This window comes from Taudactylus pleione, unplaced genomic scaffold (assembly GCF_031769625.1).
Source record: "Taudactylus pleione unplaced genomic scaffold, aTauple2 ptg000061l, whole genome shotgun sequence".
Taxonomy (NCBI): domain Eukaryota; kingdom Metazoa; phylum Chordata; class Amphibia; order Anura; family Myobatrachidae; genus Taudactylus; species Taudactylus pleione.
This window is the reverse complement of record NW_028284463.1, coordinates 10,835,457-10,863,137: the sequence shown is the minus strand read 5'-3', so window position 1 is coordinate 10,863,137 and position 27,681 is coordinate 10,835,457. Positions and strand designations below refer to the sequence as shown.

The 27,681-nt window shown below is 47.8% G+C and overlaps 1 protein-coding gene across 1 annotated transcript; it reads right to left on the bottom strand.

The window, feature by feature from the left end:
• Positions 1-96: 96 nt before the first annotated feature.
• On the bottom strand, positions 97-26,657 carry LOC148535036 (galanin receptor 2b-like). Its single transcript, XM_088464919.1, has 3 exons — positions 26,480-26,657; positions 2,376-2,766; positions 97-2,056 (listed from the first exon to the last, which is right to left on the bottom strand). The coding sequence occupies exons 1-3, from the start codon at positions 26,481-26,483 to the stop codon at positions 1,321-1,323; spliced, it is 1,131 nt and encodes a 376-aa protein (XP_088321045.1). The 5' UTR covers positions 26,484-26,657; the 3' UTR covers positions 97-1,320.
• Between the last annotated feature and the right edge of the window lie 1,024 nt (positions 26,658-27,681).

Below are 27,681 nucleotides of genomic sequence, written 5' to 3'. Positions count from 1 at the left end.
ATAATTTATTTACTGTGTATGTGTGTGTATATATATATATATATATATATATATATATATGTATATATAAAAATTTCTTAATCATTTGTATCATCAAGTTATGTTCTTTTGTTTCTATGTTAACAACAGTAACCATTGTAGAATGATTATCTCTTCTATGTATTATTTTTGTGATCTGTAATAAATTACTTTTTGGTGTGATATCGCTTTTGGCACTTTGGTTGCGGTGTAATATGTGAGACATGACTTATTTACACATTTTGGCCACTTGTGGCACTCAGCTGGACAACCTCTTTAAGGCCACCGCTGCTAGCGTATAATATAAGAAATTGCAGTGCTTATTCTGCAGATTATAAGATTCTTTAGTTACACAATGACAAGCTGTATCATTGCACTTAGGGGTCTATTCATCATCGAAGCCCCCCCCCTACCACATGCGCGGTACACAACAATCGTCCGATTGCGTGCGTATTAGCAACTGCTTTGCTTGCTGAATGAAGCCCATTATCTGGCTGAAGCAGGCTGTGGTTTGTCGTGGATGTACGGAACTGGCTAACTGCGATAGTGTGAGTGTAAAGACTTTAACATTGTAACCTTAATCTGTCTTGTGACTTAAGTGTCCCTCTTGCCTTCATACTGTGGAGTCAGATCATTTGCGGGGCTACCACAAGAGAAAGCAGTCACATCGCTGAGGCACATTTATACCGTCCACAGATCGGATTTCCGTGGGACCGTGCCTTGTTTTAAATGGGTGAGGCTTGGGAAGTTGCCTTATGGCCCAGTGATGTAATTAGTTCCTAATGACTTCACAGGCTTCATTCCAATGAGTATATATCCATTGCACAAGATGGCCGCCTCCTCTGTGTGTGCGGACGACGTGCACTTTAATTGCCAAATTTCTGAGCTGCAAAATGTTTCCTACTTTTTAATCCTCTGTGAGGTAAAACTTTTCATATGCATGTAAATGTTCCATGAAATAAGCTTTAAACACGTCACCAACGTTAGCGAGGGACAACTATGGCTTTGACCATATTTGTAACAAAATGTCTTCCCAGCTCATAGAGTAGAACCATTTTATTGGTGGAGTGTTGCTCGGGCAATTGTACTTCACAATGTTTCTGATGGTAATAATTTACAGCTAGGTATTTTATGGTGGAGATGTTTCTCCATCCCTGTTAATCTTGGCTCATCGAGAATAGTCATCTTACACACCTGTTACTGGTCCCCCTTCATACGGTCTGGACACTAATTTTGCTCCAGAGAAGGTGCTTTAAAAGTGAGTATCCACATTTTTCTTTGAGTCTCTTATCCTTGCACAGCCTATGGAGTGCCCAGTGGTCTGGAGGAGTCCGAATGATTCCCGACTGTCTGCCGTACATTCCTCTTTCCGTGGCCTTCATTTATGTGGGAGACTTCTGTGGAGGCAGCATCAAACCCCGGTTCAGCGTTGGCTGCATTAACCACGTGTACCTTGTTCCGACCCTTCTTCCTCAAGAGGCAGCTGAATACTTTCTGGAAGCCTTTACGGAAGTGTTTGGACACTAAAGCATAAACAATGGGGTTTAGGCAAGAGTTGGCATAAGCCATGCAGTGAGAAAGCAGCCGGAAGGCATACGTGGCTTGGTTAAATGGAAAGTCGCCATAAAGGTAGCACATAACTACGACATGGTGAGGAAGCCAGCACAGGCAGAAGAGGACGGTCACAATAATGATCATCTTGGTCACCTTTCTCTTAGCTTTCTTGGACTCTGACATGTCTTCCAGAGGATCAACAGCGGTCCACAGATATTTAATGGTCCTGGTATAAGACAGACTCACTATAAGCACAGGAATGACATACCCTACAATGAAGGTGCCGGTATCCATAATTTTGCGAGTCCTCTCTTTCCAACCTGGCATGCAAATGTGGCTGGTCTCAAAGTCCATGAGATCGTAATAGCTTAAATATGGTCCGGCAAAGACCACAGAGAGGCCCCATATTATGGCCATGGTGGCGACTGCGTTGCACGGAGTCCTGAGCTCCCGGGAGCGCAATGGATAACGGATAGCAAGATATCTGCAACGGAGACAAAAAAACATTTGTTTAGTTCTCTATTCTGTTGTGATTGTTGCATGGTCTTCTTATTGCAACAAGCCAGATTACCTTCTGATTTATTTCACTTTATTATACTGAGGTTTTTATGCTGTGGGACAAACATGTATCTTCCATTACTAGGTATTTCTAGAACTGACCTCCCACTCCCCTTAATTTCATAACCCTTTCAGACGTTTCCACTCCAATTCCTTCTCTAACAGTTACAAAAACATCCTCTGATGGGTCCTTAGACTTCCAATTTAAATTCTACAGAGCTTGAGTTGGTGGATTCTAAACACACCTGTCCACAGACACTGCTGCCAGGGTGAAACTGCTGGCGTACATGGTCAGGTAGATGAAAAAGTGGACAGCTTTGCACATGAAGGCTCCGAAGACCCAGTCTTCCAAGGAGTAGATGGTGGCCTGGAATGGGACGCAGAAGATGATGAAGGAGACATCTGCTACGCTGAGGTTGAGGATGAAGAGGTTGGTGGTGTTGTGTGTCCGCTGCCCACTCCTTAGAAGCACGGCTAGGACCAGGCTGTTCCCCACCGTGCCCAGCAGGAAGATGAGAGAGAAAATAACCGGTACCACCACACTGGCTGGATTAAAGAGGCTGAGGTCGGATGAGTTCCAGGGGCCAGCTAAGCCTGCAAAGTCATCGTGTTCCGACATGGACCCAGCTGGAGGAGCTGCAGGAGGAACGGTAAAAGTAAGTTAGTTAATCAACACTAAATCTCCCCGAGCATCTGAAAATCCTATATGAAGGTTATGCATTATGGATTTATCACTTATTTAGAAGAGAACATTTGCTTTGTGTGACTATTCGTGTTGTCTGGAGCAAGGGCACTATTACAGTAGATTGTAAGCTCTGCTGAGACCTTATTCCGTTTGTGTCACCTTTATATTGTACTGTAAACAATATTTGCTTTTATCTCTCAACTGTGTACTATAGCAGAACATGCTACCACTTTATAATTAGGTTACCATACGAGAAAAACTAAGCAATTTGCACAATAATCTACCGGTTTAGTGGTTTAGTGAGGAAGTGATGACATCAGAATCACAGATGACATCAGAATTACCCATTTATACGGAAACCATTTACAGCAGCTAAAATATAATCGATCTTACTAGCATCAGTTACTAGCTTCTTCTTTATATTATAATTAAAGTGGAAACTCTCGTCATTTATAATTGACCTATTGAGCGTCCCTTTGCCAGTGGCATTTATACAGAGTAAGGGAATAATATGGGGGCGCTACCATTTTAATAAAACCAATTATGCCTAAATGATGGTTCCCTGCGGAGAATCAATTGTGCGCTTGTGTGACGACTGCAAGGATTTATTGTAATCACAGTGAAACTACTGTAAGCCCTTCGCCATGATACAGTTACAGAGCATTATCTCTCCATAATGCATGTGATGATCTTAGTGTGTCACTCAGCCTGAAAGTTGTATCATTTATATCTGTACTGATGGAACACCATGCTTCCTGCTTACAAACAGATACTGTAGGCATTGAGGGCAGGCCAGAAGGGGACGATGGCGTTTGTATTTCTTTACAAGAGGCAATAGGGATCTATGGCCCTCATTCAGAGCCGTACGCTCTGAGCAGAGCGCACGCTCTGAATGAGGGCCGGGCTCCATGAAAATGGAGCGTCCTCCTGGACGCTCGTATAGCTGTGGGTCACCACCCACAGGCTATACGAGCGTGCATTTTGATGGCCGCGATGGTCGTGACCATCGCGACCATCGAAATTGCGAGCCGGAGCCTGCGGTTGAGGTTTTCAACCGCAAGCTCCGGAGTGATTTTGGCTCTATCAGAGCCAAAATCACTCCCACTGACATCACTAGTGATGTCAGTGGGCCGGCTTTTGATGGGAGGCGTTCCCGTGGGAACGCCCCCGTCAGGGAGGCACGCCCCCGGCACGCCTACCAAAGGGGGCGTGCTGTCAATCAACATTGACAGCACGCCCCCTTTGATCGGACACAACGAGCGAAGGACTTTCCTTCGCTCGTCGCGTCTGGCGCATGCGCACGACGGAGCTCGCTCCGTCGTGCGCATGCTCAGTCCATAACATCGACCCACTTGCGAGCGGACAGCCGCTCGCGAGTGGGTCTGAATCAGGCCCTATATCGTGTAAGTATAATATCAGATGGAAGTCAGATAGAAAGTCACTGCAGTGCAGTTTTATTTTAAAACAACTGGTAATAAATAAAAATGCATCATTCTATTGTTTTCTGTTGTTCATAGATATCTTTTAAAGTGTTTCTGTCAGGGGCGTTTTAAGAGAGGAGGGGGCCCGTGTGCACTCCTCATGCGGGGCCCCCTCCTCTCTCCCTGGTGGCTGCCAGCCGGCTGACACGGCTGGCCAGCCACCGGAGCATTAGAAGACTCCGGGCACTAGAGTGTGCCCGGAGTCTACTGCGCATGTGCAGTACACAGGAAAATGGGCTTGGCGGACATTTTTCCGGTGTTCTGAGCAGCAGTTACACCCGACGCGGGACCTCGGACAGGTAAGTTTAAAAAAAATATGGGTGCAGTGTGTGCAGTGCGGAGCCCCCCTGGTCAACTCAGCGCAAATTTTGTACCTAAATGCAATGGTAAAAAAATTTGCGCTGAGTTGACTAGATACTTTTGTTGTGCCAGCAGGCATAGGCAACCCTTGGCGCTGGTGACACAAGTTGGCACGCGATGATGTTTTTGGTGGCACTCATAGGGTCAGTGGGCCTGATTCAGAGCCGCTCGCACGATGTGTATGCAAATTACGTAGGCAGTGCTACCACACAGCAATGCATTAGCGATGCAGACACCCACCAGCCTGTCTTAAGACGCCCACTTGTGCACATCATGTTCAGGAAGTGTATGCAACCATCGGTACATCGGGTAACATCGGATACTATCGCAGCGCTTGAGGTTGACCATACCCTGGCGCAAGCACTGCGAGCACTTCAGTGTAAAAACAAGCCAGGTGACGTGTACTATGACGCTGTATTATAATTATGCACGCCATTTTTATGACAACGACAACAACAGTCCTTGTCATTTACCTCCCCTGTTTATTTGGATCCATTTCCTTAAGAATATATGATCATGAAGTCCCTCAGTTACATCCTGGCCAGATGATGGCGCTGCCTTCTCGTGACCAGAGGCTACCGGCACAGGTGACGTGGGCACCTATATATGTTTCATTGCTCTGTACAAATGCGGTTACTTATTAGTGGTGTTGGGAGCTGCCATGTTGGATTTCCTACAGGCCTCAGCTGAGATTGTTTATTGCAGAGCCTCTTTCTTATTGTAGTGATAAAAAAAGCAGTTGTAAAATAGAATCCATTAACATTACGCAATGCAGGAAAATATCATTTATTACCCGATGTGTACAATCTCTGTATTACATAATCATGTTTTTAGGTCTAGCGTTATAATTAGAATAGATGCTTACAATTCCTTATACCGGTACACTTTTGGCAATTTATTCGCTTGGAAAGAAGGTCAGTCCTGACAATTAACGGCGTTATGTTTCATAGACGAAGTACCTGGGATAGCAACAATAAATCAAACTGGGATATTTCTGCCTCCATCTGGAGCATATGCATGTAAGCCACCTATTAATATCTCCTATGGTCATGGGTGGCTTAGCCTGGAGAGCTTCATATACCTGACATTATGCAGTGCACCTCCAGCAACATGCAGAGTACTGGCAATGTGCCACCAGGAGTAATACGCCCCCTGCAGAAAGTATCAGGACATTACAAGCAACCTCACTTGCTTCCGCAGGGCAGGAGTGCACCGGAGTGTAATATCCTTATTATGAACAGCGGGATGTCCCGGAGTCTGGGATCTACATTTATATGTAAATATCCAACGTCTCAGTCCCTTATTCTCCTCTATGTGCTGGTGCATGAGGAGAGGACAATGCAGAGGATTAGGATACGGATGCATAGATGTGTAACTGCTCCAGCAGGGAGCCTGGCAGCTGAACTGAGAAATCACTTTACTAGGCATGTACTCACTTGTGTCATACGGATTCATTATTATATCTGCAGTTTACTGTTTATGCTTTATACAGAGGCAGACTGGGGTTTGTGAAAGACATTAGATAGATAGATTAGTACTAATTTGTGTACAGTATTACAGGGATACAAGATTCTTTAAATAAAAGTGCGGCCCTTAACGACCGGGAGCATCAAAACTGGTGCGTGTATAACTGTGCATGCAATTTAGAGGCTATGGCCAAGAGCAGACAACCTGATTCTAATTGCCATCTACAACACGGCTGAGAAAAGTGAAATCAGTGTACAGTATATAGTAGTTCATTACTGAACACATCCCGGTCACCACGGGGACTGGAAAACGAACCCTGGTGACCATGATAACTTCCCCTCTTGTCCAGCACCAGAGGCAGGAACTGGGCAGTAGCCAAATCTCTGTCTGTGTAAACACTGCACACTGGGCACTGATGCCCTTGTGCTGGGTGCTTTTAACCACTTAGCTGGCTAATATTTTCTTGGAAAAAAAAACGCTCAGCAATTTTTGGGGTTTTTAATGACTGAATTAGGTCAAGAACATCTATTTAAAACTTATCCAACACAATTTTATTAAAAACGTTTTTTTTTAAACACAACATTTTAATATAATTTTTTTTTTTTGTAATTTTAAATATCGACTGCTGATATACCTGGTTTATCCATCATCAGACAGTCACAACTTTACAATTCCCCAGTGGCTGCTCCTCTCTGCATCGTACCGCCGGGCTGCCCGATCAGCAGCACTGCAATCACTGGGAGAGGGTGCAGGGATGTAGAGGGGGCCGAGAGGTCCCTCTGTCATTGGCGCCTGCTGGAAATAATTTTCCTGCAGCGGCCCAGTGGGCGTTTCTGACTTGTTGGATTGTTTGCGACCATATCAGGTAACACACAGCCTGGCATGGCCGCAAATAATGCAGACACGCCCGACAAGTGGTTAAAAGCGAGCACTGCTTTAGTGGATTTTTATTTCGATCAGGGACAGATGAGTAAAACATGCGGTGTGGCTGCGTCACGGTGCCACTTAGCACTGTCCGCCACCCTCCAACCACCCCTTCATCGGCTCACGTTCCCCGATCATCTGCTGTGCAGGGAACCGGTGAATAGGACATAACTCCCTGACCTCCAGTCTCAGGACAATGAAGTCCTGATCAGGATAACAGGACAGAGCCCTCAGTTCAGGACTGTCCCAGTTGAGGACACTTAGGAGTTATAGAGCATTAAGGTCTGTTTTGCAATTCTAATCCCTATTCTCCTACAAGTAAGCATCGCCTACATACACTCCCTGTCAGGGGCATATTAAGAGAGGAGGGGGCCAATGCGCAGTCTCCGCCCGGGGCCCTATTCTCTCTACCCAGTGGCCGGCAGCGCACTGAGTGCAGCAGTATACTCTGGGTACTAGTAGACTCTAGCACTGTGCCAGAGTCTACTGCACATGCGCAGGTCACTGGGGAAATGGCGCGACAGCCACTTACCCAGCGATTTCCCTACTACGAATGCGCCAAATGCAGGGGAAATGACCGCTGTGCCATTTGGCCTGTGATTTGTACAGTGCTGCTAATGCTGGCGTGGGACTCCGGAGAGGTAAGTATTGAATAAATGGGTGCAGGGTGCGCAGTGTGGGTCCCCTTGGATCCAGGGGCCCGTGTGCAACGCACACTCTGCTCCCATTATAGATACGGGATGCAATCGGGAAGCCGGCTGACATTATACCGACAGCCGGCTTCCCGACTGTCATATCTTGACGAGGGTGAAATGCCCGGCGTCTAGATGTATACGCCGCTCATTTCTCCGATGCCAGGAGATTGGCGCCCGGCATCCCGATTGAAGGGATGCCGCGAGCGGACAGCCGCGGGGGGGGGAGGGTTAGGTTTAGGGCTTCCGGGGGGGACTCAGGGTTAGGCACCCCCCCGGGGGACTTAGATTTAGGCACCGGGGAAGGGGGGGGGTTAGGGTTGGGCACTTACAGGGGGGATTAGGGTTAGGCACTTACAGGGGGAGTTTAGGGTTAGGCACCCCTAAGGAGGGTTAGGGTTAGGGGGGTTTGGTTAGGTTAGTCATTACTTACCTTACGACGAATGGGATTTCCAGCGCTGTCGGGCTGCCGCTGCCGGGATCTGTTCCAGTGTCAGGCTGCCGCTGCCGGGAATCGAACCGCGGCCGGCGGTATTTCATACCGATTCCATAGATACGCCTATGCTCCCTGCTACAGGGTGTATAGCACTTTCCTGTCTGGAGATCTGCAAGATTCAAAGGACCGGCTCTGGGGAGTCCACCGTGTCAGACGTTATCTGTTTTAAACCAACAATTTTAGGTTCTTATTATGGCAAAGGTTTTAGTAACCCTCCAAAAGCAAAGGAAGCTTAGGGAACAGCACTGGTTGGTAACCACTGAGAGCACTGACTGATATGGGGCTCCATGGCTGGTATACACTGGGAGCACTGACTGATATGTGGCTCCCTAGCTGGTATAATACTGGGAGCATTGGCTGGTATACACTGTGAGCACTGGATGATATGGGTCTCCCTGGCTGGTATACACTGGGAGCACTGGCTGGTATGGGGCTCCTTAGCTGGTATAATATTGGGAGCACTAGCTGGTATACACTGGGAGCACTGGATGATATGGGGCTCCTTGGCTGGAATAATACTGGGAGTACTGGCTGGTATACACTGTGAGCACTGGATAAAATATGGGTCTCCCTGGCAAGTATACACTGGGAGCACTGACTAATATGGGGCTCCTTGGCTGGTACAATACTGGGAGCACTGACTGCTATGTGGCTCCCTAGCTGGTATAATACTGGGAGCATTGGCTGGTATACACTGGCAGCACTGATTGATATGTGGCTCCCTAGCTGGTGTAATATTGGGAGCACTGGCAAGTATACACTGAGAGTACTGACTGATATGGGGTTCCTTGGCTGGTATAATACTGGGAGCATTGGCTGGTATACACTGAGAGTACTGACTGATATGGGGCTCCTTGGCAGGTATAATATTGGGAGCACTGGCTGGTATACACTGTGAGCACTGGATGATATGTGGCTCCCTAGCTGGTATACACTGGGAGCACTGGCTGGTATACACTGTGAGCACTGGATGAGATATGGGTCTCTCTGGCTGGTATACACTGGGAGCACTGACTGATATGGGGCTCCTTGGCTGGTATAATACTGAGAGCATTGGCTGGTATACACTGTGAGCACTGGATGATATCTGGCTCCCTAGCTGGTATAATACTGGGAGCACTGGATGATATGGGGCTCCCTGGCTGGTATAATATTGGGAGCACTGGCTGGTATAAACTGGGAGCACTGACTGATATGGGTCTCCCTGGCTGGTATACACTGGGAGCACTGACTGATATGGGGCTCCTTGGCTGGTATAATACTGGGAGCACTGACTGATATGGGGCTCCTTGGCTGGTATAATACTGGGAGCACTGGATGATATGGGGCTCCCTAGCAGGTATAATATTGGGAGCACTGGCTGGTATACACTGGGAGCACTGGATGATATGGGGCTCCGTGGCTGGTATAATACTGGGAGCACTGGCTGGTATACACTGTGAGCACTGCATGAGATATGGGTCTCTCTGGCTGGTATACACTGGGAGCACTGACTGATATGGGGCTCCTTGGCTGGTATAATACTGGGAGCACTGGCTGGTATACACTGTGAGTACTGGATGATATGGGTCTACCTGGTTGGTATACACTGGGAGCACTGACTGATATGGGGATCCTTGGCTGGTATAATACTGGGAGCATTGGCTGGTATAACACTGTGAGTACTGGATGATATGGGTCTCCCTGGCTGGTATACACTGGGAGCACTGACTGATATGGGGCTCCCTGGCTGGTATAATACTGGGAGCACTGGATGTTATGGGGCTCCCTAGCTGGTATAATATTGGGAGCACTGACTGGTATACACTGGGAGCACTGATTGATATGGGGCTCCTTGGCTGGTATACACTGGGAGCACTGACTGATATGTGGCTCCCTAGCTGGTATAATACTGGGAGCACTGGCTGGTATACACTGGGAGCACTGATTGATATGTGGCTCCCTAGCTGGTATAATACTGGGAGCACTGGCTGGTATACACTGGGAGCACTGGAGATATGTGGCTCCCTAGCTGGTATAATATTGGGAGCAATGGCTGGTATACACTGGGAGCACTGGATGATATGGGGCTCCTCGGCTAGTATAATACTGGGAGCACTGGCTGATATACACTGTGAGCACTGGATGAGATATGGGTCTCCCTGGCTGGTATACACTGGGAGCACTGATTGATATGTGGCTCCCTAGCTGGTATACACTGGAAGCAGTGGCCGGTATACACTGTGAGCACTGGATGATATGGGTCTCCCTGGCTGGTATCATACTGGGAGCACTGACTGATATGGGGCTCCTTGGCTGGTATAATACTGGGAGCACTGGATGATATGGGGCTCCCTAGCTGGTATAATATTGGGAGCACTGGCTGGTATACACTGGGAGCACTGGATAATATGGGGCTCTTCGGCTAGTATAATACTGGGAGCACTGGCTGATATACAATGTGAGCACTGGATGAGATATGGGTCTTCCTGGCTGGTGTACACTGGGAGCACTGGCTGGTATACACTGTGAGCACTGGATGATATGTGGCTTCCTAGCTGGTATAATATTGGGAGCACTGGCTGGTATACACTGGGATCACTGGATGATATGGGGCTTCTTGGCTGGTATAATACTGGGAGCACTGGCTGGTATACACTGGGAGCACTGACTGATATGGGGCTCCCTAGCTGGTGTAATACTGGGAGCATTGGCTGGTATACACTGGGAACACTGGATGATATGTGGCTCCCTAGCTGGTATAATATTGGGAGCACTGGCTGGTATACACTGTGAGCACTGGATGATATGGGGCTCCTTGGCTGGTATAATACTGGGAGCATTGGCTGGTATACACTGGGACCACTGACTGATATGTGGCTCCCTAGCTGGTATACTATTGGGAGCACTGGCTGGTATGGGGCTCCTTGGCTGGTATAATACTGGGAGCATTGGCTGGTATACACTGGGAGCACTGGATGATATGGGGCTCCCTAGCTGGTATGATATTGTGAGCACTGGCTGGTATACATTGTGAGCACTGGCTGGTATACACTGGGAGCACTGGATATGGGACTCCCTGGCTGGTATACACTGGGAGCACTGGCTGGTATACACTGGGAAGCACTGGATTATATGGGGCTCCGTAACTGGTATAATATTGGGAGTACTGGCTGGTATAATACTGGGAGCACTGGCTGGTATACACTGGGAGCACTGGATGATATGGGGCTCCCTAGCTGGTATAATATTGGGAGTACTGGCTGGTATACACTGGGAGCACTGGATGAGATGTGGCTCTCTAGTTGGTATAATATTGGGAGTACTGGCTGGTATACACTGGATGATATGGCGCTCCCTGGCTGGTATACACTGGGAGCACTGACTGATATGTGGCTCCCTAGCTGGTATAATATTGGGAGCACTGGCTGGTATACACTGGGAGCACTGGATGATATGGGGTACTGAAGATCTGTGAGGGCACTGGTCTACAGTACATACAGGAAGAGTAAATATGTTGGTATTTCTTGGGGGGCACAGGCTGGTATGTGTAATCTCTGGTGCTGGTATTCTGCCATGGCACAGAGTGGCATGGTGATTCCCTGACACAGATACAGATGAAGCTCTAGCATAACACCTGTACATCGTGGGGGCACAGACTGACATGCAGGGTCACTGGTATAATCTGGAGGGTAGGCTGTGTGGGTCATTTGGGTTTCTCTAATATATATTTTGCATAATGCCCGCTATTTTTTTTTATTAACACGTGCTACAGTCTTCACTGCTGAATATAGCTGGCTCCTAGCATTTGGCCTTGGGTCCTCGGGATGGGAAATCTTATTGAACAAGGCATGGTAAGAACAAAGCATATGGCCAGGCTATATACAGTAAAGATTTACCATAGTCAGATTTAGGGATCCTTTAAAGAGAGAGAGATTATTTTGTGCAGCTGCATGGGATTTTTCTATGCCCTCTCCTCCTGCATACCATACCCAGTGCTTTTATTGTAGTCCAACTAAAATGTGTCCGTTTTCTGTACGCGTCCATCCTGACCTGAATACAAAGCATGTCCTAGATGACAATCATTCTAATTCAGGGCATATACTGTATTAGGCCAGATGACATTACAGCGTGCAGGAAGGGTCTCTAGTTATGTGTATAACCTGTCATTGCATTGCTCCATGCAGTTTTCTTTGTCATGAGTGATGGATCACCGACCTGCTCTGCAATTGCCTTCAGATTTACAGAACTACTTCGGATTTATTTGCATAATTTTGCTTTTCAAAGTAACATTAAATACAGAATGGCCGAAAAAGCTCATCCGGCACGAACTGTCAATTGCTGGTCTCATAACGTGTCAGTGAAGGCGGCCATTTTGTGATCCTATCTAGGAACCTGTGACATCACTGACAGAGCAAAGTCAGTGGGGGACAGTGACATAACTGACCACGGATATTGGTTCCATTTGCAAAATGGCTGCTTTGAAACTGACGGTGGTGTGTGAGGCGTGAATGTGGATAATAAGTCCTGATCTTGGAGTTGATATTGATATATAACTCCATTCTGCATATAGGCCATGCATAGGGTGCACTGAATTAAACTTATTTTATAAAAGTGCTGGAACCAAATAAAATGAGGTGTTGTATGTTAATGAGTACGAATACAACACGATTGTGCTAATAACTTACCTAATAATAATGCTATTAAGGCTCACAGCGCTATTAGGGGCATTTATTTACAGACTGTCAGGGAAACGTGTTTGGGACATCATGCCACTAAATCACTTATTTTAAATGATATTAGAATGATTTATGTAGAACAATGGAAGTGTATAGCCCAGCGCCGGCCCCTGTGCCCGTTTAAATATCATCTTTACAAAGCTGCAGCCAGTGCTTGACTGTCATTGAATGGAAAAAGAATTAAATAGTAGGTTTAAATGCTGTAGCTTATAGCTACCTTTTATGCTAGATGTCCCATAAGCGCACACTACGGGGCAGACTCAATCAGCCATGAGTTCGGTATTGTAAAGTAGCCTGTTAATAATATGCGCATATCACATGAGATTTTTGCCAAAAAAACCCCAGCTCCCGCAGTTCAATTAGAATCGTCAAGTTGTGGGTATCGCACGTTAACTCTATAGTGCAGCGTGAGGGGCATGGAAGCTTGTGGAGCCATACCACTGACACATCCACGGGGAATGGGTATCGAAATCTGGGAGGCATGACTACACCTACTTCACAGCACCAAATATATATAATATATATATATATATATATATATATATATAAATAGGCTGCAGCACAAAGAGGTCCCTCTCAGCAACTGGTCTGCGGTCCCCATTTGGCTCCACCAACAGCCCCCTCCACCAGCACCCATTGTGGGGAGATCATCCTGAACCTAAAACAAGTGAAAATAAGATAGCAAGTGGCCGTAAGGACAGTGTAGAAGGCTTTTAGTGGCTATAAGGACAGTGTGGAAGGCTTTTAGTGGCTATAAGGACAGTGTGGAAGTGGCCATAAGGACAGTGTGGAAGGCTTTTAGTGGCTATAAGGACAGTGTGGAAGGCTTTTAGTGGCTATAAGGACAGTGTGGAAGGCTTTTAGTGGCCATAAGGACAGTGTGGAAGGCTTTTAGTGGCCGTAAGGACAGTGTGGAAGGCTTTTAGTGGCCGTAAGGACAGTGTGGAAGGCTTTTAGTGGCCGTAAGGACAGTGTGGAAGGCTTTTAGTGGCCGTAAGGACAGTGTGGAAGGCTTTTAGTGGCCTTAAGGACAGTGTGGAAGGCTTTTAGTGGCTATAAGGACAGTGTGGAAGGCTTTTAGTGGCTATAAGGACAGTGTGGAAGGCTTTTAGTGGCTATAAGGACAGTGTGGAAGGCTTTTAGTGGCCGTAAGGACAGTGTGGAAGGCTTTTAGTGGCCGTAAGGACAGTGTGGAAGGCTTTTAGTGGCCGTAAGGACAGTGTGGAAGGCTTTTAGTGGCCATAAGGACAGTGTGGAAGGCTTTTAGTGGCTGTAAGGACAGTGTGGAAGGCTTTTAGTGGCTATAAGGACAGTGTGGAAGTGGCCATAAGGACAGTGTGGAAGGCTTTTAGTGGCTATAAGGACAGTGTGGAAGGCTTTTAGTGGCTATAAGGACAGTGTGGAAGGCTTTTAGTGGCCGTAAGGACAGTGTAGAAGGCTTTTAGTGGCTATAAGGACAGTGTGGAAGGCTTTTAGTGGCTATAAGGACAGTGTAGAAGGCTTTTAGGGGCTATAAGGACAGCGTGGAAGGCTTTTAGGGGCTATAAGGACAGTGTAGAAGGCTTTTAGTGGCTATAAGGACAGTGTGGAAGGCTTTTAGTGGCTATAAGGACAGTGTGGAAGGCTTTTAGTGGCTATAAGGACAGTGTAGAAGGCTTTTAGTGGCTATAAGGACAGTGTAGAAGGCTTTTAGGGGCTATAAGGACAGTGTAGAACGCTTTTAGTGGCTATAAGGACAGTGTGGAAGGCTTTTAGTGGCTATAAGGACAGTGTGGAAGGCTTTTAGTGGCCGTAAGGACAGTGTAGAAGGCTTTTAGTGGCTATAAGGACAGTGTGGAAGGCTTTTAGTGGCTATAAGGACAGTGTAGAAGGCTTTTAGGGGCTATAAGGACAGCGTGGAAGGCTTTTAGGGGCTATAAGGACAGCGTGGAAGGCTTTTAGGGGCTATAAGGACAGTGTAGAAGGCTTTTAGTGGCTATAAGGACAGTGTGGAAGGCTTTTAGTGGCTATAAGGACAGTGTGGAAGGCTTTTAGTGGCTATAAGGACAGTGTAGAAGGCTTTTAGTGGCTATAAGGACAGTGTAGAAGGCTTTTAGGGGCTATAAGGACAGTGTAGAACGCTTTTAGTGGCTATAAGGACAGTGTGGAAGGCTTTTAGTGGCTATAAGGACAGTGTAGAAGGCTTTTAGGGGCTATAAGGACAGCGTGGAAGGCTTTTAGGGGCTATAAGGACAGTGTAGAAGGCTTTTAGTGGCTATAAGGACAGTGTGGAAGGCTTTTAGTGGCTATAAGGACAGTGTGGAAGGCTTTTAGTGGCTATAAGGACAGTGTGGAAGGCTTTTAGTGGCTATAAGGACAGTGTAGAAGGCTTTTAGTGGCTATAAGGACAGCTTGGAAGGCTTTTAGTGGCTATAAGGACAGTGTAGAACGCTTTTAGTGGCTATAAGGACAGTGTGGAAGGCTTTTAGTGGCTATAAGGACAGTGTAGAAGCCTTTTAGTGGCTATAAGGACAGTGTAGAAGGCTTTTAGTGGCTATAAGGACAGTGTAGAAGGCTTTTAGTGGCTATAAGGACAGTGTAGAAGGCTTTTAGTGGCTATAAGGACAGTGTGGAAGGCTTTTAGTGGCTATAAGGACAGTGTAGAAGGCTTTTAGGGGCTATAAGGACAGCGTGGAAGGCTTTTAGTGGCTATAAGGACAGTGTTGGTGGCTGTCACTGGCCAGAAGGACAGCTTAGAAGGCTGTCAGTGGCCATAAGGGCATTGTAGGAGGTTATCAGTGGCTATAAGGACAGGTTAGAAGGCTGTCAGTGGGCATAAGGGCAGTGTAGGAGGTTATCAGTGGCCAGAAGGACAGTGTAGAAGGCAGTCAGTGGCCACAAGGGCAGCGTAGGAGGCTGCCAATAGCTACAAGGTCAGCCTAGGTAGGAGGCTATCAGTGGCCATAAGTACAGTGAAGTGGGCTCCTCTAACAGCCCCCTGTCCCCGGCACCCCTGGTGGGAAGATCATCCGGAACCCAAAACAAGTGAAAATAAGGTAGCAAGTGGCCATAAGGACAGTGTAGGAGGCTGGCAGTAGCTTCAAGGCCAGCTTTGGTAGAAAGCTGCCAGTGGCCATAAGGACAGTGTAATGCTGTGGTACAAGTATGTAGAAGTGTAATACTCTGGTACAAGTATGTAACGGTGTAATGATGTGGGACATATTTGTAGGGTGTAATGATGTGGTACATGTCCCACATCATTACACCGCTACATACTTGTACCACAGCATTACACCTCTACATACCTTCCCCATATCATTACACCTCTACATACATGTCCCACATCATTACACCTCTACATACATGTCCCACATCATTACACCTCTACATACATGCTCCACATCATTACACCTCTACATACCTTCCCCATATCATTACACCTCTACATACATGTCCCACATCATTACACCTCTACATACATGTGCCACATCATTACACCTCTACATACATGCTCCACATCATTACACCTCTACATACATGTGCCACATCATTACACCAATACATACATGCTCCACATCATTACACCTCTACCTTCATGCTCCACATCATTACACCTCTACATACATGTGCCACATCATTACACCTCTACATACATGTGCCACATCATTACACCTCTACATACATGTGCCACATCATTACACCAATACATACATGCTCCACATCATTACACCTCTACCTTCATGCTCCACATCATTACACCTCTACATACATGTGCCACATCATTACACCTCTACATACATGTCCCACATAATTACACCTGTTTTCAGCATTTCAGAGAAAATGACATAAGAAATGAATTGCATATACTGGCCGTATGTTACTATTTGATGAACTTTAAAAACATAGGGGTCTATTTACTAAGCAGTGTTGGGAGACAAAGTGATAAGTCTGTGATAAGGTGCCAGCCAATCAGCTCCCACCTGCCATCTCACAGGCTGTGTTTGAAAAATGACAGTTGGGAGCTGATTGGCTGGCATCTTATCACTTTTCACTCTGTCTCCTAACACTGCTTAGTAAATAGACTCCTTAACTTTTTAAAAGTCCCTATTTAATGTAAAAATTATCACCAACTCTGGAGGCGCAAACTAAAAGCCGTGATTTCTCCCACTAAAATCCATGTTAACCTAATGCAATTTTTTCACTGAGTAGCAAAAAACAGCAACCGTACATTGGTCCATACATTACTGGGTACTACAAATCCCAGATGCCAGGCAGCTTGTGTACCTATGTAAAATGACTGCTAGTGCTGACTTCACGAGTCATTTTTAATTATATCAATTCATGTGCACTTTCCCTGGCCCCTGAATTCTTCATTATCTTGGCCAACACTGATGTATCATCAATATGATAATGCAGCTCAATGTGCCTATGTACAAGTGTCATCCGTGGATCAAAAGAGAACAGAGCCCCCTAGTGGCAGAGTTAACAGTATAGCAAGTTGTAGCTGGGCCTTTACCAGTTCTGAACAAAGCTGTTCACATTGCAGTCTCTCCCATTACTCGGTGACGTCAGACAGTACGTATATAACTTTATAAATAAAGAGATCTCTGGCATACTGTACATTAAAAACACCCTGGGCCTGTTTTTGCTTTGAACACAGGGCTTGATTCCGAGCCGCTCGCAAAAAGCGAGCGCTCGCTTTGAATCAGGGCGGCCACTTTTAAAAAAAAAAAAAAACGGCCTCCTGGACGCTCGCTAAGCTGTGGTTGACCACCCACAGCTTTTGCGAGCGGCCAGGTGATATTCGCGACCATCGGGCTTGCGGCGAGACCCTTGTGGTAGGGTCTCGTCTGTCGCAAGCCCCAGTGAGCTTCCGGCTGTAATAGAGCCGGAAGCTCACTATTGACATCACGTGTGATGTCAGTAGGGATGCCCACAAACGGCAGGAGTTCCTTCAGGAACGCCTCCATTTCTCCAGCCACCCCCCCTCCCCGCCTTCAAAACGGGGCGAGCTGTCGATCAACATCAACAGCCGCCCCGTTTGTAGCGAGCCCCAGAGCGAGTGAATTTCTCACTTGCTCCGGGGCTCGCGCACGCGCTGCGCAATGCCCTACCATCGACCCGCTTGCGAGCGGGTCTGAATCAGGCCCACAGTTCCATATGTGGCCGCAAATAACTATTCGTAACAAACTGCGCGTGCGCAGAAATGAATTTGCAACTATTTTCTTATCTCTGGGCGATTCTGAGTTATACAGATGGTGGCTGGATCTCCCTTTATGAATTGGGTGTGTATGGGCAGCAGAAATTTGGCTTCCGGGGCCTCCCGCAATTGCAGCCACAGATTCTGGGTGCCATGGGCCTGATTCAGACCCGGTCGCAAGCGCTGAGCGCTCGCAACCGGGTCAATGTTTGGCCACTGGGCATGCTCTGTTAGAGCCAGAAGCTCTCTGGGGCTTGCGGCCATGAGACCCTACCACAAGGGTCTCATCGCAAGCTCGATGGTCAAGACCATCGCGACCATCAACCTGGCCGCTCGCTATAGCTGTGGGTGGTCATACACAGCTATGCGAGCGCCAGGAGGCCGCTCCAAAAACAAAACAAAATGCCCTGATTCAGAGTGAGCACTGTTTCAGAGCGTCCGTCTCTGACTCAGGCCCTATGTGTATATGTGTGTGCAGGGAGCTCAGGCCCTGATTCAGAGCCGGACGCTCTGACAGAGCGCTCGCTCTGAATCAGGGCCGTCCCTGCTCCTTTTTTTCTGCTCCTCCTGGCCGCTCGCATAGCTGTGGGTGACCACCCACAGCTATAGCGACCTGCCAAAATGATGGTCGTGATGGTCAAGACCATCGCGACCATCGGGCTTGCGACAAGACCCTGCGGTAGGGTCTCGCTGCCGCAAGCCCAGGAGTGCTTTTGGCTCTATCAGAGCCAAAAGCACTCCCACTGACATCACTAGTGATGTCAGTGGGGCCGGACCCAGACGGTAGGCGTTCCCATGGGAACGCCTCCGTCTGGGCAGCCACGCCCCCGGCACGCCCACCAAAGGGGGCGTGCTGTCAATCACCATCGACAGCACGCCCCCTTTGGTGCGAGACCCTTAACGACGGCTTGGCCGTCGTTATTCGGGTCTCGCGCATGCGCACGACGGAGCCGCCTCCGTCGTGCGCATGCGCACTTGGGCACCATCGACCCGCTTGCGAGCGCTCAGCGCTCGCGAGCGGCTCTGAAGCAGGCCCTCAGCTAGGTGCGGAGTGGTGGGAAGGTTACGGTGGGGGGATGATTTCCTCTTATATATTCTTCATAAGGGCGCTATATTCAGTACAGTTCAGTATATGGAGTCCGCTATATAAAATGTCTTTCATATTATTGATAGCACACTCTATGGACCTCAAGTGCTGAAAATAAAGGGGCTCATTATAAGTTGCACGCAAAGCGGCTGTATATTCGGGCAGCCACGTAAGCCTAATCTAATACCTTATACTAGTGCCGTCCGCCATCATTAGTATTGGCACTACTTGCATCAGCTCTGTGTTAGGTGCAAGAGGTCCGTCAGCAACAGCCGTCTCCCTCGCCGTGCGCGTGACCCGTGATACCCCAACGAGACAGATCGCTTGCGTGTTGCCGTCCACTGTCAGCCCATTCCACGAAATCACACATCTGGCAGAGATCGGTTTCACTCAGAACAGGACGGACATACGCAAACATGTGAAAATTCGCATCTGCACTAAAACTCGCCATTGCGTCCGTGCACAGAGATCCAACTGATTCAGAATCAGCCCCAAAGCCCTTTGAATGTAGAAAGCAGTAAAACAATAATGGCAGGTTCTCAGTACTGATGGTGGGAGGCCTAGAGGATGTGTCATTTCCTGCTCCATACACGGGAGTCACGTCTTCTGATGTTATTACAGCACATGTGACATTTGTGGGACACTTCGGATAAGAGAGGACTGCAGTCACCTGGGGTGGGATCACATGTACATCTTTAATACTCATTAGGGCTCATACACTGACATTTAGCTGCAATATTTTCAGTAGCAACAAGTGTGACGGTCTTTAGAAAATGGTACAGTGGAATCCCTAGTAATAAGTCACCTTTCCAGTAAGACACCTAATTAGGGGTCTATGGGTCCGATTCAGACCCGCACGCACTCAGCCGCTCAGTTGCTAATATATGCATAGGAAGCGATCGCATGGCCAGGCAAGAGGACGCCCACTATGTCTTAGCGAGTGACGGCAGATCGTATGCACGCCAGTCTAAAGACGCCCCCTTCCCTTCGCAGCACACGTCAGCCCTTGAGGTCGACCCTACCCCACCGCATGCACTTCGATCACTGCAGTGTGAGATACAACCAGGTGACGTGTGCAAAGACGCTGCCGTGCTAATTATGCACGCCTATTAAACGCCGTTAGAATGCACAGGCACGCCTGTGTTCGCACATCCACTCCCCCGTTTTCAAAGACCAACCCCTGTCACCACCCACAAATGGCACATTCTGTCACTCAAACTAGAGAGCAAATTAAGGCTGGTGTGCGATCGTTTCCCCGATCGCAGTGACTGGTTCGCGCACTGTGATGCAGTTAGCGAAAATCGTCCAGCTGCGAGCGAACACAGCCTAGAATCGCCCCCTATGTACTAAGCCTTGGAGAGAGATAAAGTGGATGGATATAGTGCCAACCAATTAGCTTCTAACTGTCATTTTTCAAACACAGCCTGTAAAGTGACAGTTAGGAGCTGATTGGTTGGTACTTTATCTCCATTTACTTTCTCTCTTCAAGGCTTAGTGCATAGACCCCTTTATCTCTCTCCACTTTATAGCTCGCGAAGGCTTAGTAAATAGGGCCTGATTCAGCAGATCACAGATTCGCGATTATCGGGATTCTGTGCGTGTGCAGGACTCATTGTGCGAGTGTGCAGAATGGGTCCTGCGTAGTCGCACGCAGACCCTTCAATGCCTCTGCCTGATTGACAGGCAGAGGCATTAAGGGGAGGTATGGGCGCAGCCGCCGCTCCCGGAAACGGTGGGGGCGTGTCCGCCCCATTTTCCAAGAGTGGCAAGCCCAGGATTTGCATCAATCCACGCAGAGTCCTGGGCTCGCAAGCCAGCCAGCCTGAGTAAGCCGAGGCTGGCTGGCCGGAGGTCCGGCGCCATCCACAATCGCGACCATCGACCACCGATGGTCGCGATGGTGAGCCCAGCCTGCGACCTCCTTCGCAGTGCTGGGAATGCAAATGAAGCAGAGGGTGTCACACACCTCCTGCCGCATTTTCATTATTGCAAGGACGTAATTGCAAACCTGTCTGCGTGCATACATCATATATAGCGTTCCCGCTAGGCTGTTTTAGCAGGGCGCGACGGCCTGCCCTCCTTCTGCACTCCCTGCCCTCCTTCTGTACTGTGAGGGCAAAAAGCACCCTGCCCTCACAGCCTGCGGGTGCCGTCTTCACCTGCAGGTGGGAAAATGTGCGGTCACCGCTGGTGAATAGACGCCGGGCGCATGCGCCGGCATCTATTCTCCCTGTCAGCAGCGCTTTGGGGCTGCCCGGCATGTCCGTAAGGGCCGGGCACGCCCCCAAGAGAGATGAAAAGGGTGACGCGTCTTATAGACACGCCCCCTTTTCAATTTTCACGCTCCCTTTTTTGGGTGCGAGCGCGCCTTAGACGCGAACAGAAGTGCCTTCTGTAGCTCCGTCGCCCTGCCTGCCACCAGAGCAAACAATACATATACTGTATCTATAGCCTGCGTGCATATATCATATACTGTATCTATAGCCTGCGTGCATACATCATATACTGTATCTATAGCCTGCGTGCATATATTATATACAGTATCTATAGCCTGCGTGCATACATCACATACTGTATCTATAGCCTGCGTGCATACATCACATACTGTATCTATAGCCTGCGTGCATACATCATATACTGTATCTATAGCCTGCGTGCATACATCATATACTGTATCTATAGCCTGCGTGCATATATTATATACTGTATCTATAGCCTGCGTGCATACATCATATACTGTATCTATAGCCTACGTGCATACATCATATACTGTATCTATAGCCTTCATGCATACATCACATACTGTATCTATAGCCTGCGTGCATACATCACATACTGTATCTATAGCCTGCGTGCATACATCATATACTGTATCTATAGCCTGCGTGCATACATCACATACTGTATCTATAGCCTGCGTGCAGCTTGCAATTGTGATCCTTGCTGTATCAGGCCCATAGTCTGGTACTGGTTATTGCACTCACATTATGTTGGGTCATTACATGCCAAACCATCGCAGCTTCCAACCCGACCGTCTCAGATTTTCATGAAATTTGGTAGGATGATAGACGGCATAAAGTCACTTTCATATGTAATATTTTAGCCCTCACTGATACACAGTATTCACGACAAAAATTTTTAAATTTATGCTTGCAAGGTCAACAAATAATAAGTGTGGTAGAACTTTTCATGTTGGTCTTGTTTTGAAGCTTAAGGGACCAAAGTTTTCATAAAAAATTGTTTTATATTTAAATATTGACTTTTACATTTCAAGGTCACATGATGTGAGCTTTGACCTTGAATATCTTAAATTGTATGTTTAATTTTTCTGTACATAAAGTATGTTATACACTTAAATACAATCTCTCTTTGGTATACGTTTCATTTTGGGAAATCTTTGGAAACAGGAGTAAACAAAATATTAAGTACAGCAGTTCAACCCTTCTTAAGGTGCCCATAGACGATACGATTTTTTACACGATATGGCCAGTTACGACAGGTTGGACAGACCAATCGTGTGAAAATAGTTGTATTTTGTGTGTTCTGCGACCCCGATGCGCGTCCCCGCTGTCGTCTAGTTGGATCACAGATCAGATGGTTTTGCGGAGAGATCTCAACCGATCGTGTACGATGTGACACACTTCTATGCGTCTTATCCTATGATCGTAACGATCAATCGTACACCATTTGACCACATCTTATGAAAAATTTCAAGGGAAGAATTTCAAAGGCAATCGTACAACTCAACTTACCAACTGTGAATCGCACTGTGTACGGGGGCCTTTACACTAACCATGCAACTGGCAGGTTCAGACGGGATACGTTTAAGAAGCCGGCGGCCGCAATCCCGACCACCGGCTTCCCGAATCCTCAATCCCGCCTAGGGTTAAATGACAGGCGCCTGTCATTTTCCCGACACCGGGAGAGAGGTGCCCGGCATCCCGATCGAAGGGATGCCAGGTGCCACGAGCGGACAGCCGCGGGGGGGCGGTTAGATTTAGGGCACCCGGGGGGGAGTTAGGGTTAGGCTAGGGGGAGTGAGGGTTAGGGTTAGGCACCCCCGGGGGGGACTTAGGGTTAGGCAGCGGGGAAGGGGTTAGGCACTTAGAGAGGGGAGGTTAGGGTTAGGTACCCCTAAGGATGGTTAGGGTTAGGGGGGTTGGTTAGGTTAGTTTATACTTACCTTAGGGACGATAGGGCTTTCCAGCGCTGTCGGGCTTCCGCTGCCGGGCTCTGCTCTTTTGTCGGGCTGCCGCATCCGGGAATCGGGCTGCCGGTCATGCGGAAGCCTGGATCCCATACCGAATGCGGTTCAGACTTGTCTTGCAGTGTTTCTCTCTGTGTTCTAGGGATGGTCATCAGTGGTTTTCTACTTAATGTATGAAAGTTACTTTATGCCGTCTACCATCCAACCAAATTTTGCGAAAATCTGAGATGGTCGGGTTGAAAAGTTATTTTTTTTGTGATGATTTGGCATGGAATGACCCTGACCCACAATTTGGCATGGAATGACCCTGACTCATACTTGCCGAAAATCAGCTCCCTCCTTCCGGGAGGGAGCTGATTGTCGGCTAACGGCGGGGGGGCGTGTCCGGCCAGATGTGACACGGGGGCGGAGCCGCGCGATCACGTCATAGTCTTCACAATGGCGTTATTTTCGGCACTGTGAATCGGGGCGGGGCCACGATGACACGATTCAGCGCGAATCGCGTCACCGCCCCCCGCCCCCCCTGTTGTGGGGATTTCTAGTGGATTCTGGGGGGAGGTCGGGAGGGTTGGGGAATGTCGGGAGTCTTGCCGGCCCTTCCGGGAGGCTGGGAGCGGCACCCGAAAACCCAGGAGGCTCCCGGCCAAATCGGGAAGGTAGGCAAACCTGCCCTGATCCACGATTTGGCATGGAATGACCCTGACCCACGATTTGGCATGGAATGACCCTGACCCATGATTTGGCATGGAATGACCCTGACCCACGATTTGGCATGGAATGACCCTGACCCACGATTTGGCATGGGATGACCCTGACCCACGATTTGGAATGACCCTGACCCACGATTTGGCATGGAATGACCCTGACCCACGATTTGGCATGGAATGACCCTGACCCACGATTTGGCATGGAATGACCCTGACCCACGATTTGGCATGGAATGACCCTGACCCACGATTTGGCATGGAATGACCCTGACCCACGATTTGGAATGACCCTGACCCACGATTTGGCATGGAATGACCCTGACCCACGATTTGGCATGGAATGACCCTGACCCACGATTTGGCATGGAATGACCCTGACCCACGATTTGGCATGGAATGACCCTGACCCACGATTTGGCATGGAATGACTCTATTCTGAATATTGCTTTTCCTGACTTGTCCCTGTCTCAGCTGCAGTATTGCAGGGGATGGGCTGGCAGGAATATCAGATGGTCTGTAGTGGTCCCTCGTTACCTGATGCTCCGCTCTCAGGCTGCTATCAGTTCCTCACTTGTGCCGTGTATAATACAGGTCCTTTTTCCTATTGTCACCCAGAATCGCCCGTCTGTGTCCCCTATACGGTGCTGCAGGTGTAAGACATTCATGTATGGTGTACCCGTGTTTTCCATCTGTTTCATCAGTCACACTGCTACTGAGTGGGGATAATGAGCAGGATAATTAATAACCTTATTTCTACATTGATCAATTAACAGATGCCTAACCAAACAGTGGCAGTGCCAATCTCCCTGCCAAGTCTGAACTATGAACTGTGCACGTCGCTTTTGAACAACGCATACCCGATGTACTTCCTGCACTGCATCCGGTACCATATTATATGCCTGGGCCATATGAGTACTTTGTCATACACCTGTATCATGCAAGTGCCATGCCATACACCTGTGCCATGTGAGTACTATTCAATGCACCTGTGTCACATGAGTAGCATATCATACACATGTGCCACGTGAGTACCATTTCATACACTTGTGCCATGTGTGTTACGGCCGCCGGTCACATAATTACATCCCGTGTTATATAGCAGGACATCCCTTGCGTTGCATAATACAGATTTCATAGATTTTACGTTAGTTACTTTCTGTATATAGCCTGGAATTGAGTTGAATTACAAAACAGGTAGACTATCACAGTTTACACTGTTATTAGTCTATTATTATAACTACAACAATTCCTGTTATAATATTACAGCTTTAGCTATATTGCCTGCCCTACATAGCATGAAGCAGTCTGTCAGTGTCCTGCCTTACCCAGTGTCTAGTGTTTAGGATCTATGATGGGTAAATTGCATAAAGCCGGCATTACTATGGATTGAGGTTTATCTAGTGACAGGATATGGCACAGTAGGGTACACAGAGGGAAAATATTATGACAGGGACACAAAAAAATGAGGGTGTTGTCAGTTCCATTCAAAGCATGCAGCTTGTGTAATGGTGCCTACACACGGTCAGATTTTTCTTCAGATCTGAACGATAATTTAAATTTTTTTTCCAATCATTCATATCTGAAGGAAAATCTGACATATCTGACATGTCTGAACGATGAACGATGCGCGTTCCCGATTGTCAGATAACGATATCTGACATCTGATGTGTTTGCAGTCAGACTTGGACGATTCCATTCATTTTAATGCAGTCAAAAATCGTTCATCTGACAGATCTGACCGTGTGTATGCACCATAACTGGATACATGCTACACATTAATAAGTTATGTGACACAGTAAGCACGGATTGTCACTACACACCAGACTGAAGCAATCTGCAACCCTCCAGCTGTTGTGGACCTGCAAATGCCGAAATGTCCTGCCTGCCACAATAGCTCCAAATTGCCTACTACCCCTAAATACCTCTGCACTAAGGTGTAATTCACGTGTCCTGGGCAGTATTCCCACTACAATTACTCTAGCCACTCACCATATATACATACATACATACTGCTTTTCCACATATATTTCCTTGTAGCCCTGGTATTGCATGCATTGCTAAAGGTGTCTATTGCCCAAGTCCCTAAATTACCTGTGTACCTTTTACCTTATATCAACTGGACACATGTTGATAAAGTTCAGGAAATGTGAACTACACTGATGCAGCTTTATCCCAGAGGTGCCCATAAAGGCGACACCAGTTCTGTAACTGCTAGGTGCCCTGCTGTACGGCCAGTGCTTACTGCCCCAGCTCCTTGCACCTTACACCCAGGGTTATCCAAGACTTGACCTTGCATTGATCAGCTCACGCAGCCTGCAGTGCACATCTCTAGGTTGATGTACTCACCCATTCACTGCTGCTGTCGGTCCAAGTGAGTGTTAGACACAGGTTCCATAGAGGGATGTACATCCGAGGCACTTGTGACAATCGTCTCTCTCTCTCGCTCTCTCTGGGATACAGCTCTCACATTGCAGCTCAGTGTCAGAGCCACACAGCAGCACAAGTGTGGTCTCCTCTCTGGCTGCCAGGCTTACCCTGTGTAGAGGATGGGACGGCTCCGCCTCTGCCTGCCAGGCTCACACAACAAGCACAGCCCCAGATAAATCATTCATCAGCGACAGGAGAGCGGAGAGGTGGGAAATGGGTCATGGATGAGAGATAACAGAGAGGCAGAAAGATATGTAATTTATACACTGTAATACCAAACTCCCCTGATACCACTTTTCTCTTATATTAAGCCTTGTAAAACACTTGCCAGGTGAGAGGTGATTTTATTTGTTAACAGGAACAGTCTCCACGATTGGGGTTTATCTCTTTTCAAATGATTTCTGTGGGAGGAAAATAGAAGCTACGTAACAGCAGTAATACAGGCTCTAGAAAAGTCAGGGGCGTATTAATAGAGTAGGGGGGCCCATGTACAGGCTCCGTCTGGGGCCCCTTGTCCTCTCTACCCAGCGGCTGGCAGCGCACTGAGGGCAGCAGTAGTAGACTCTGAATACTAGTCTGTGCCAGAGTCTACTGCGCAGGTCACTGGGGAAATGTCGTGGCGGCCATTTTCCTGGCACTTTCCCTACCTCGCATGCGCAAAATGCAGGGAAAATGCCTGTCGCGCCATTTTGCCGGTGATTTGTACAGCACTGCTACCGCTGACATTTGCATAGGCAAACGCAGGGGGGGTTTCCGTCTGCCTGGAAACCCCCCTCCCCAGGACACACCATGACCACAATAGAAATAGTAATATAATAGAATGTTACTAGCGCTCAGTGGCGTAACTAGGGTATTTGGAGCCCAGGGCAAATTTGAAAAGGGAGCCCCCCCCCAACATCCCGAGCTGGGGAAAAAAGGGCGTGGTCACTTAAAAATGGGGCGTGTCAACATGACACACCCCTTTATTTTCACGCTGAACATTCCTATCCATATGCACCTTAACCCCAGTAGTACCCCTTATACAGTACCCCCAGTATGCAGTTGTGGTCCCTCTTATGCAGGCCCATAGTAGTGCCCCTTATACAGTATCCCCAGTAGTGGTCCCCCTTATACAGCCCCCA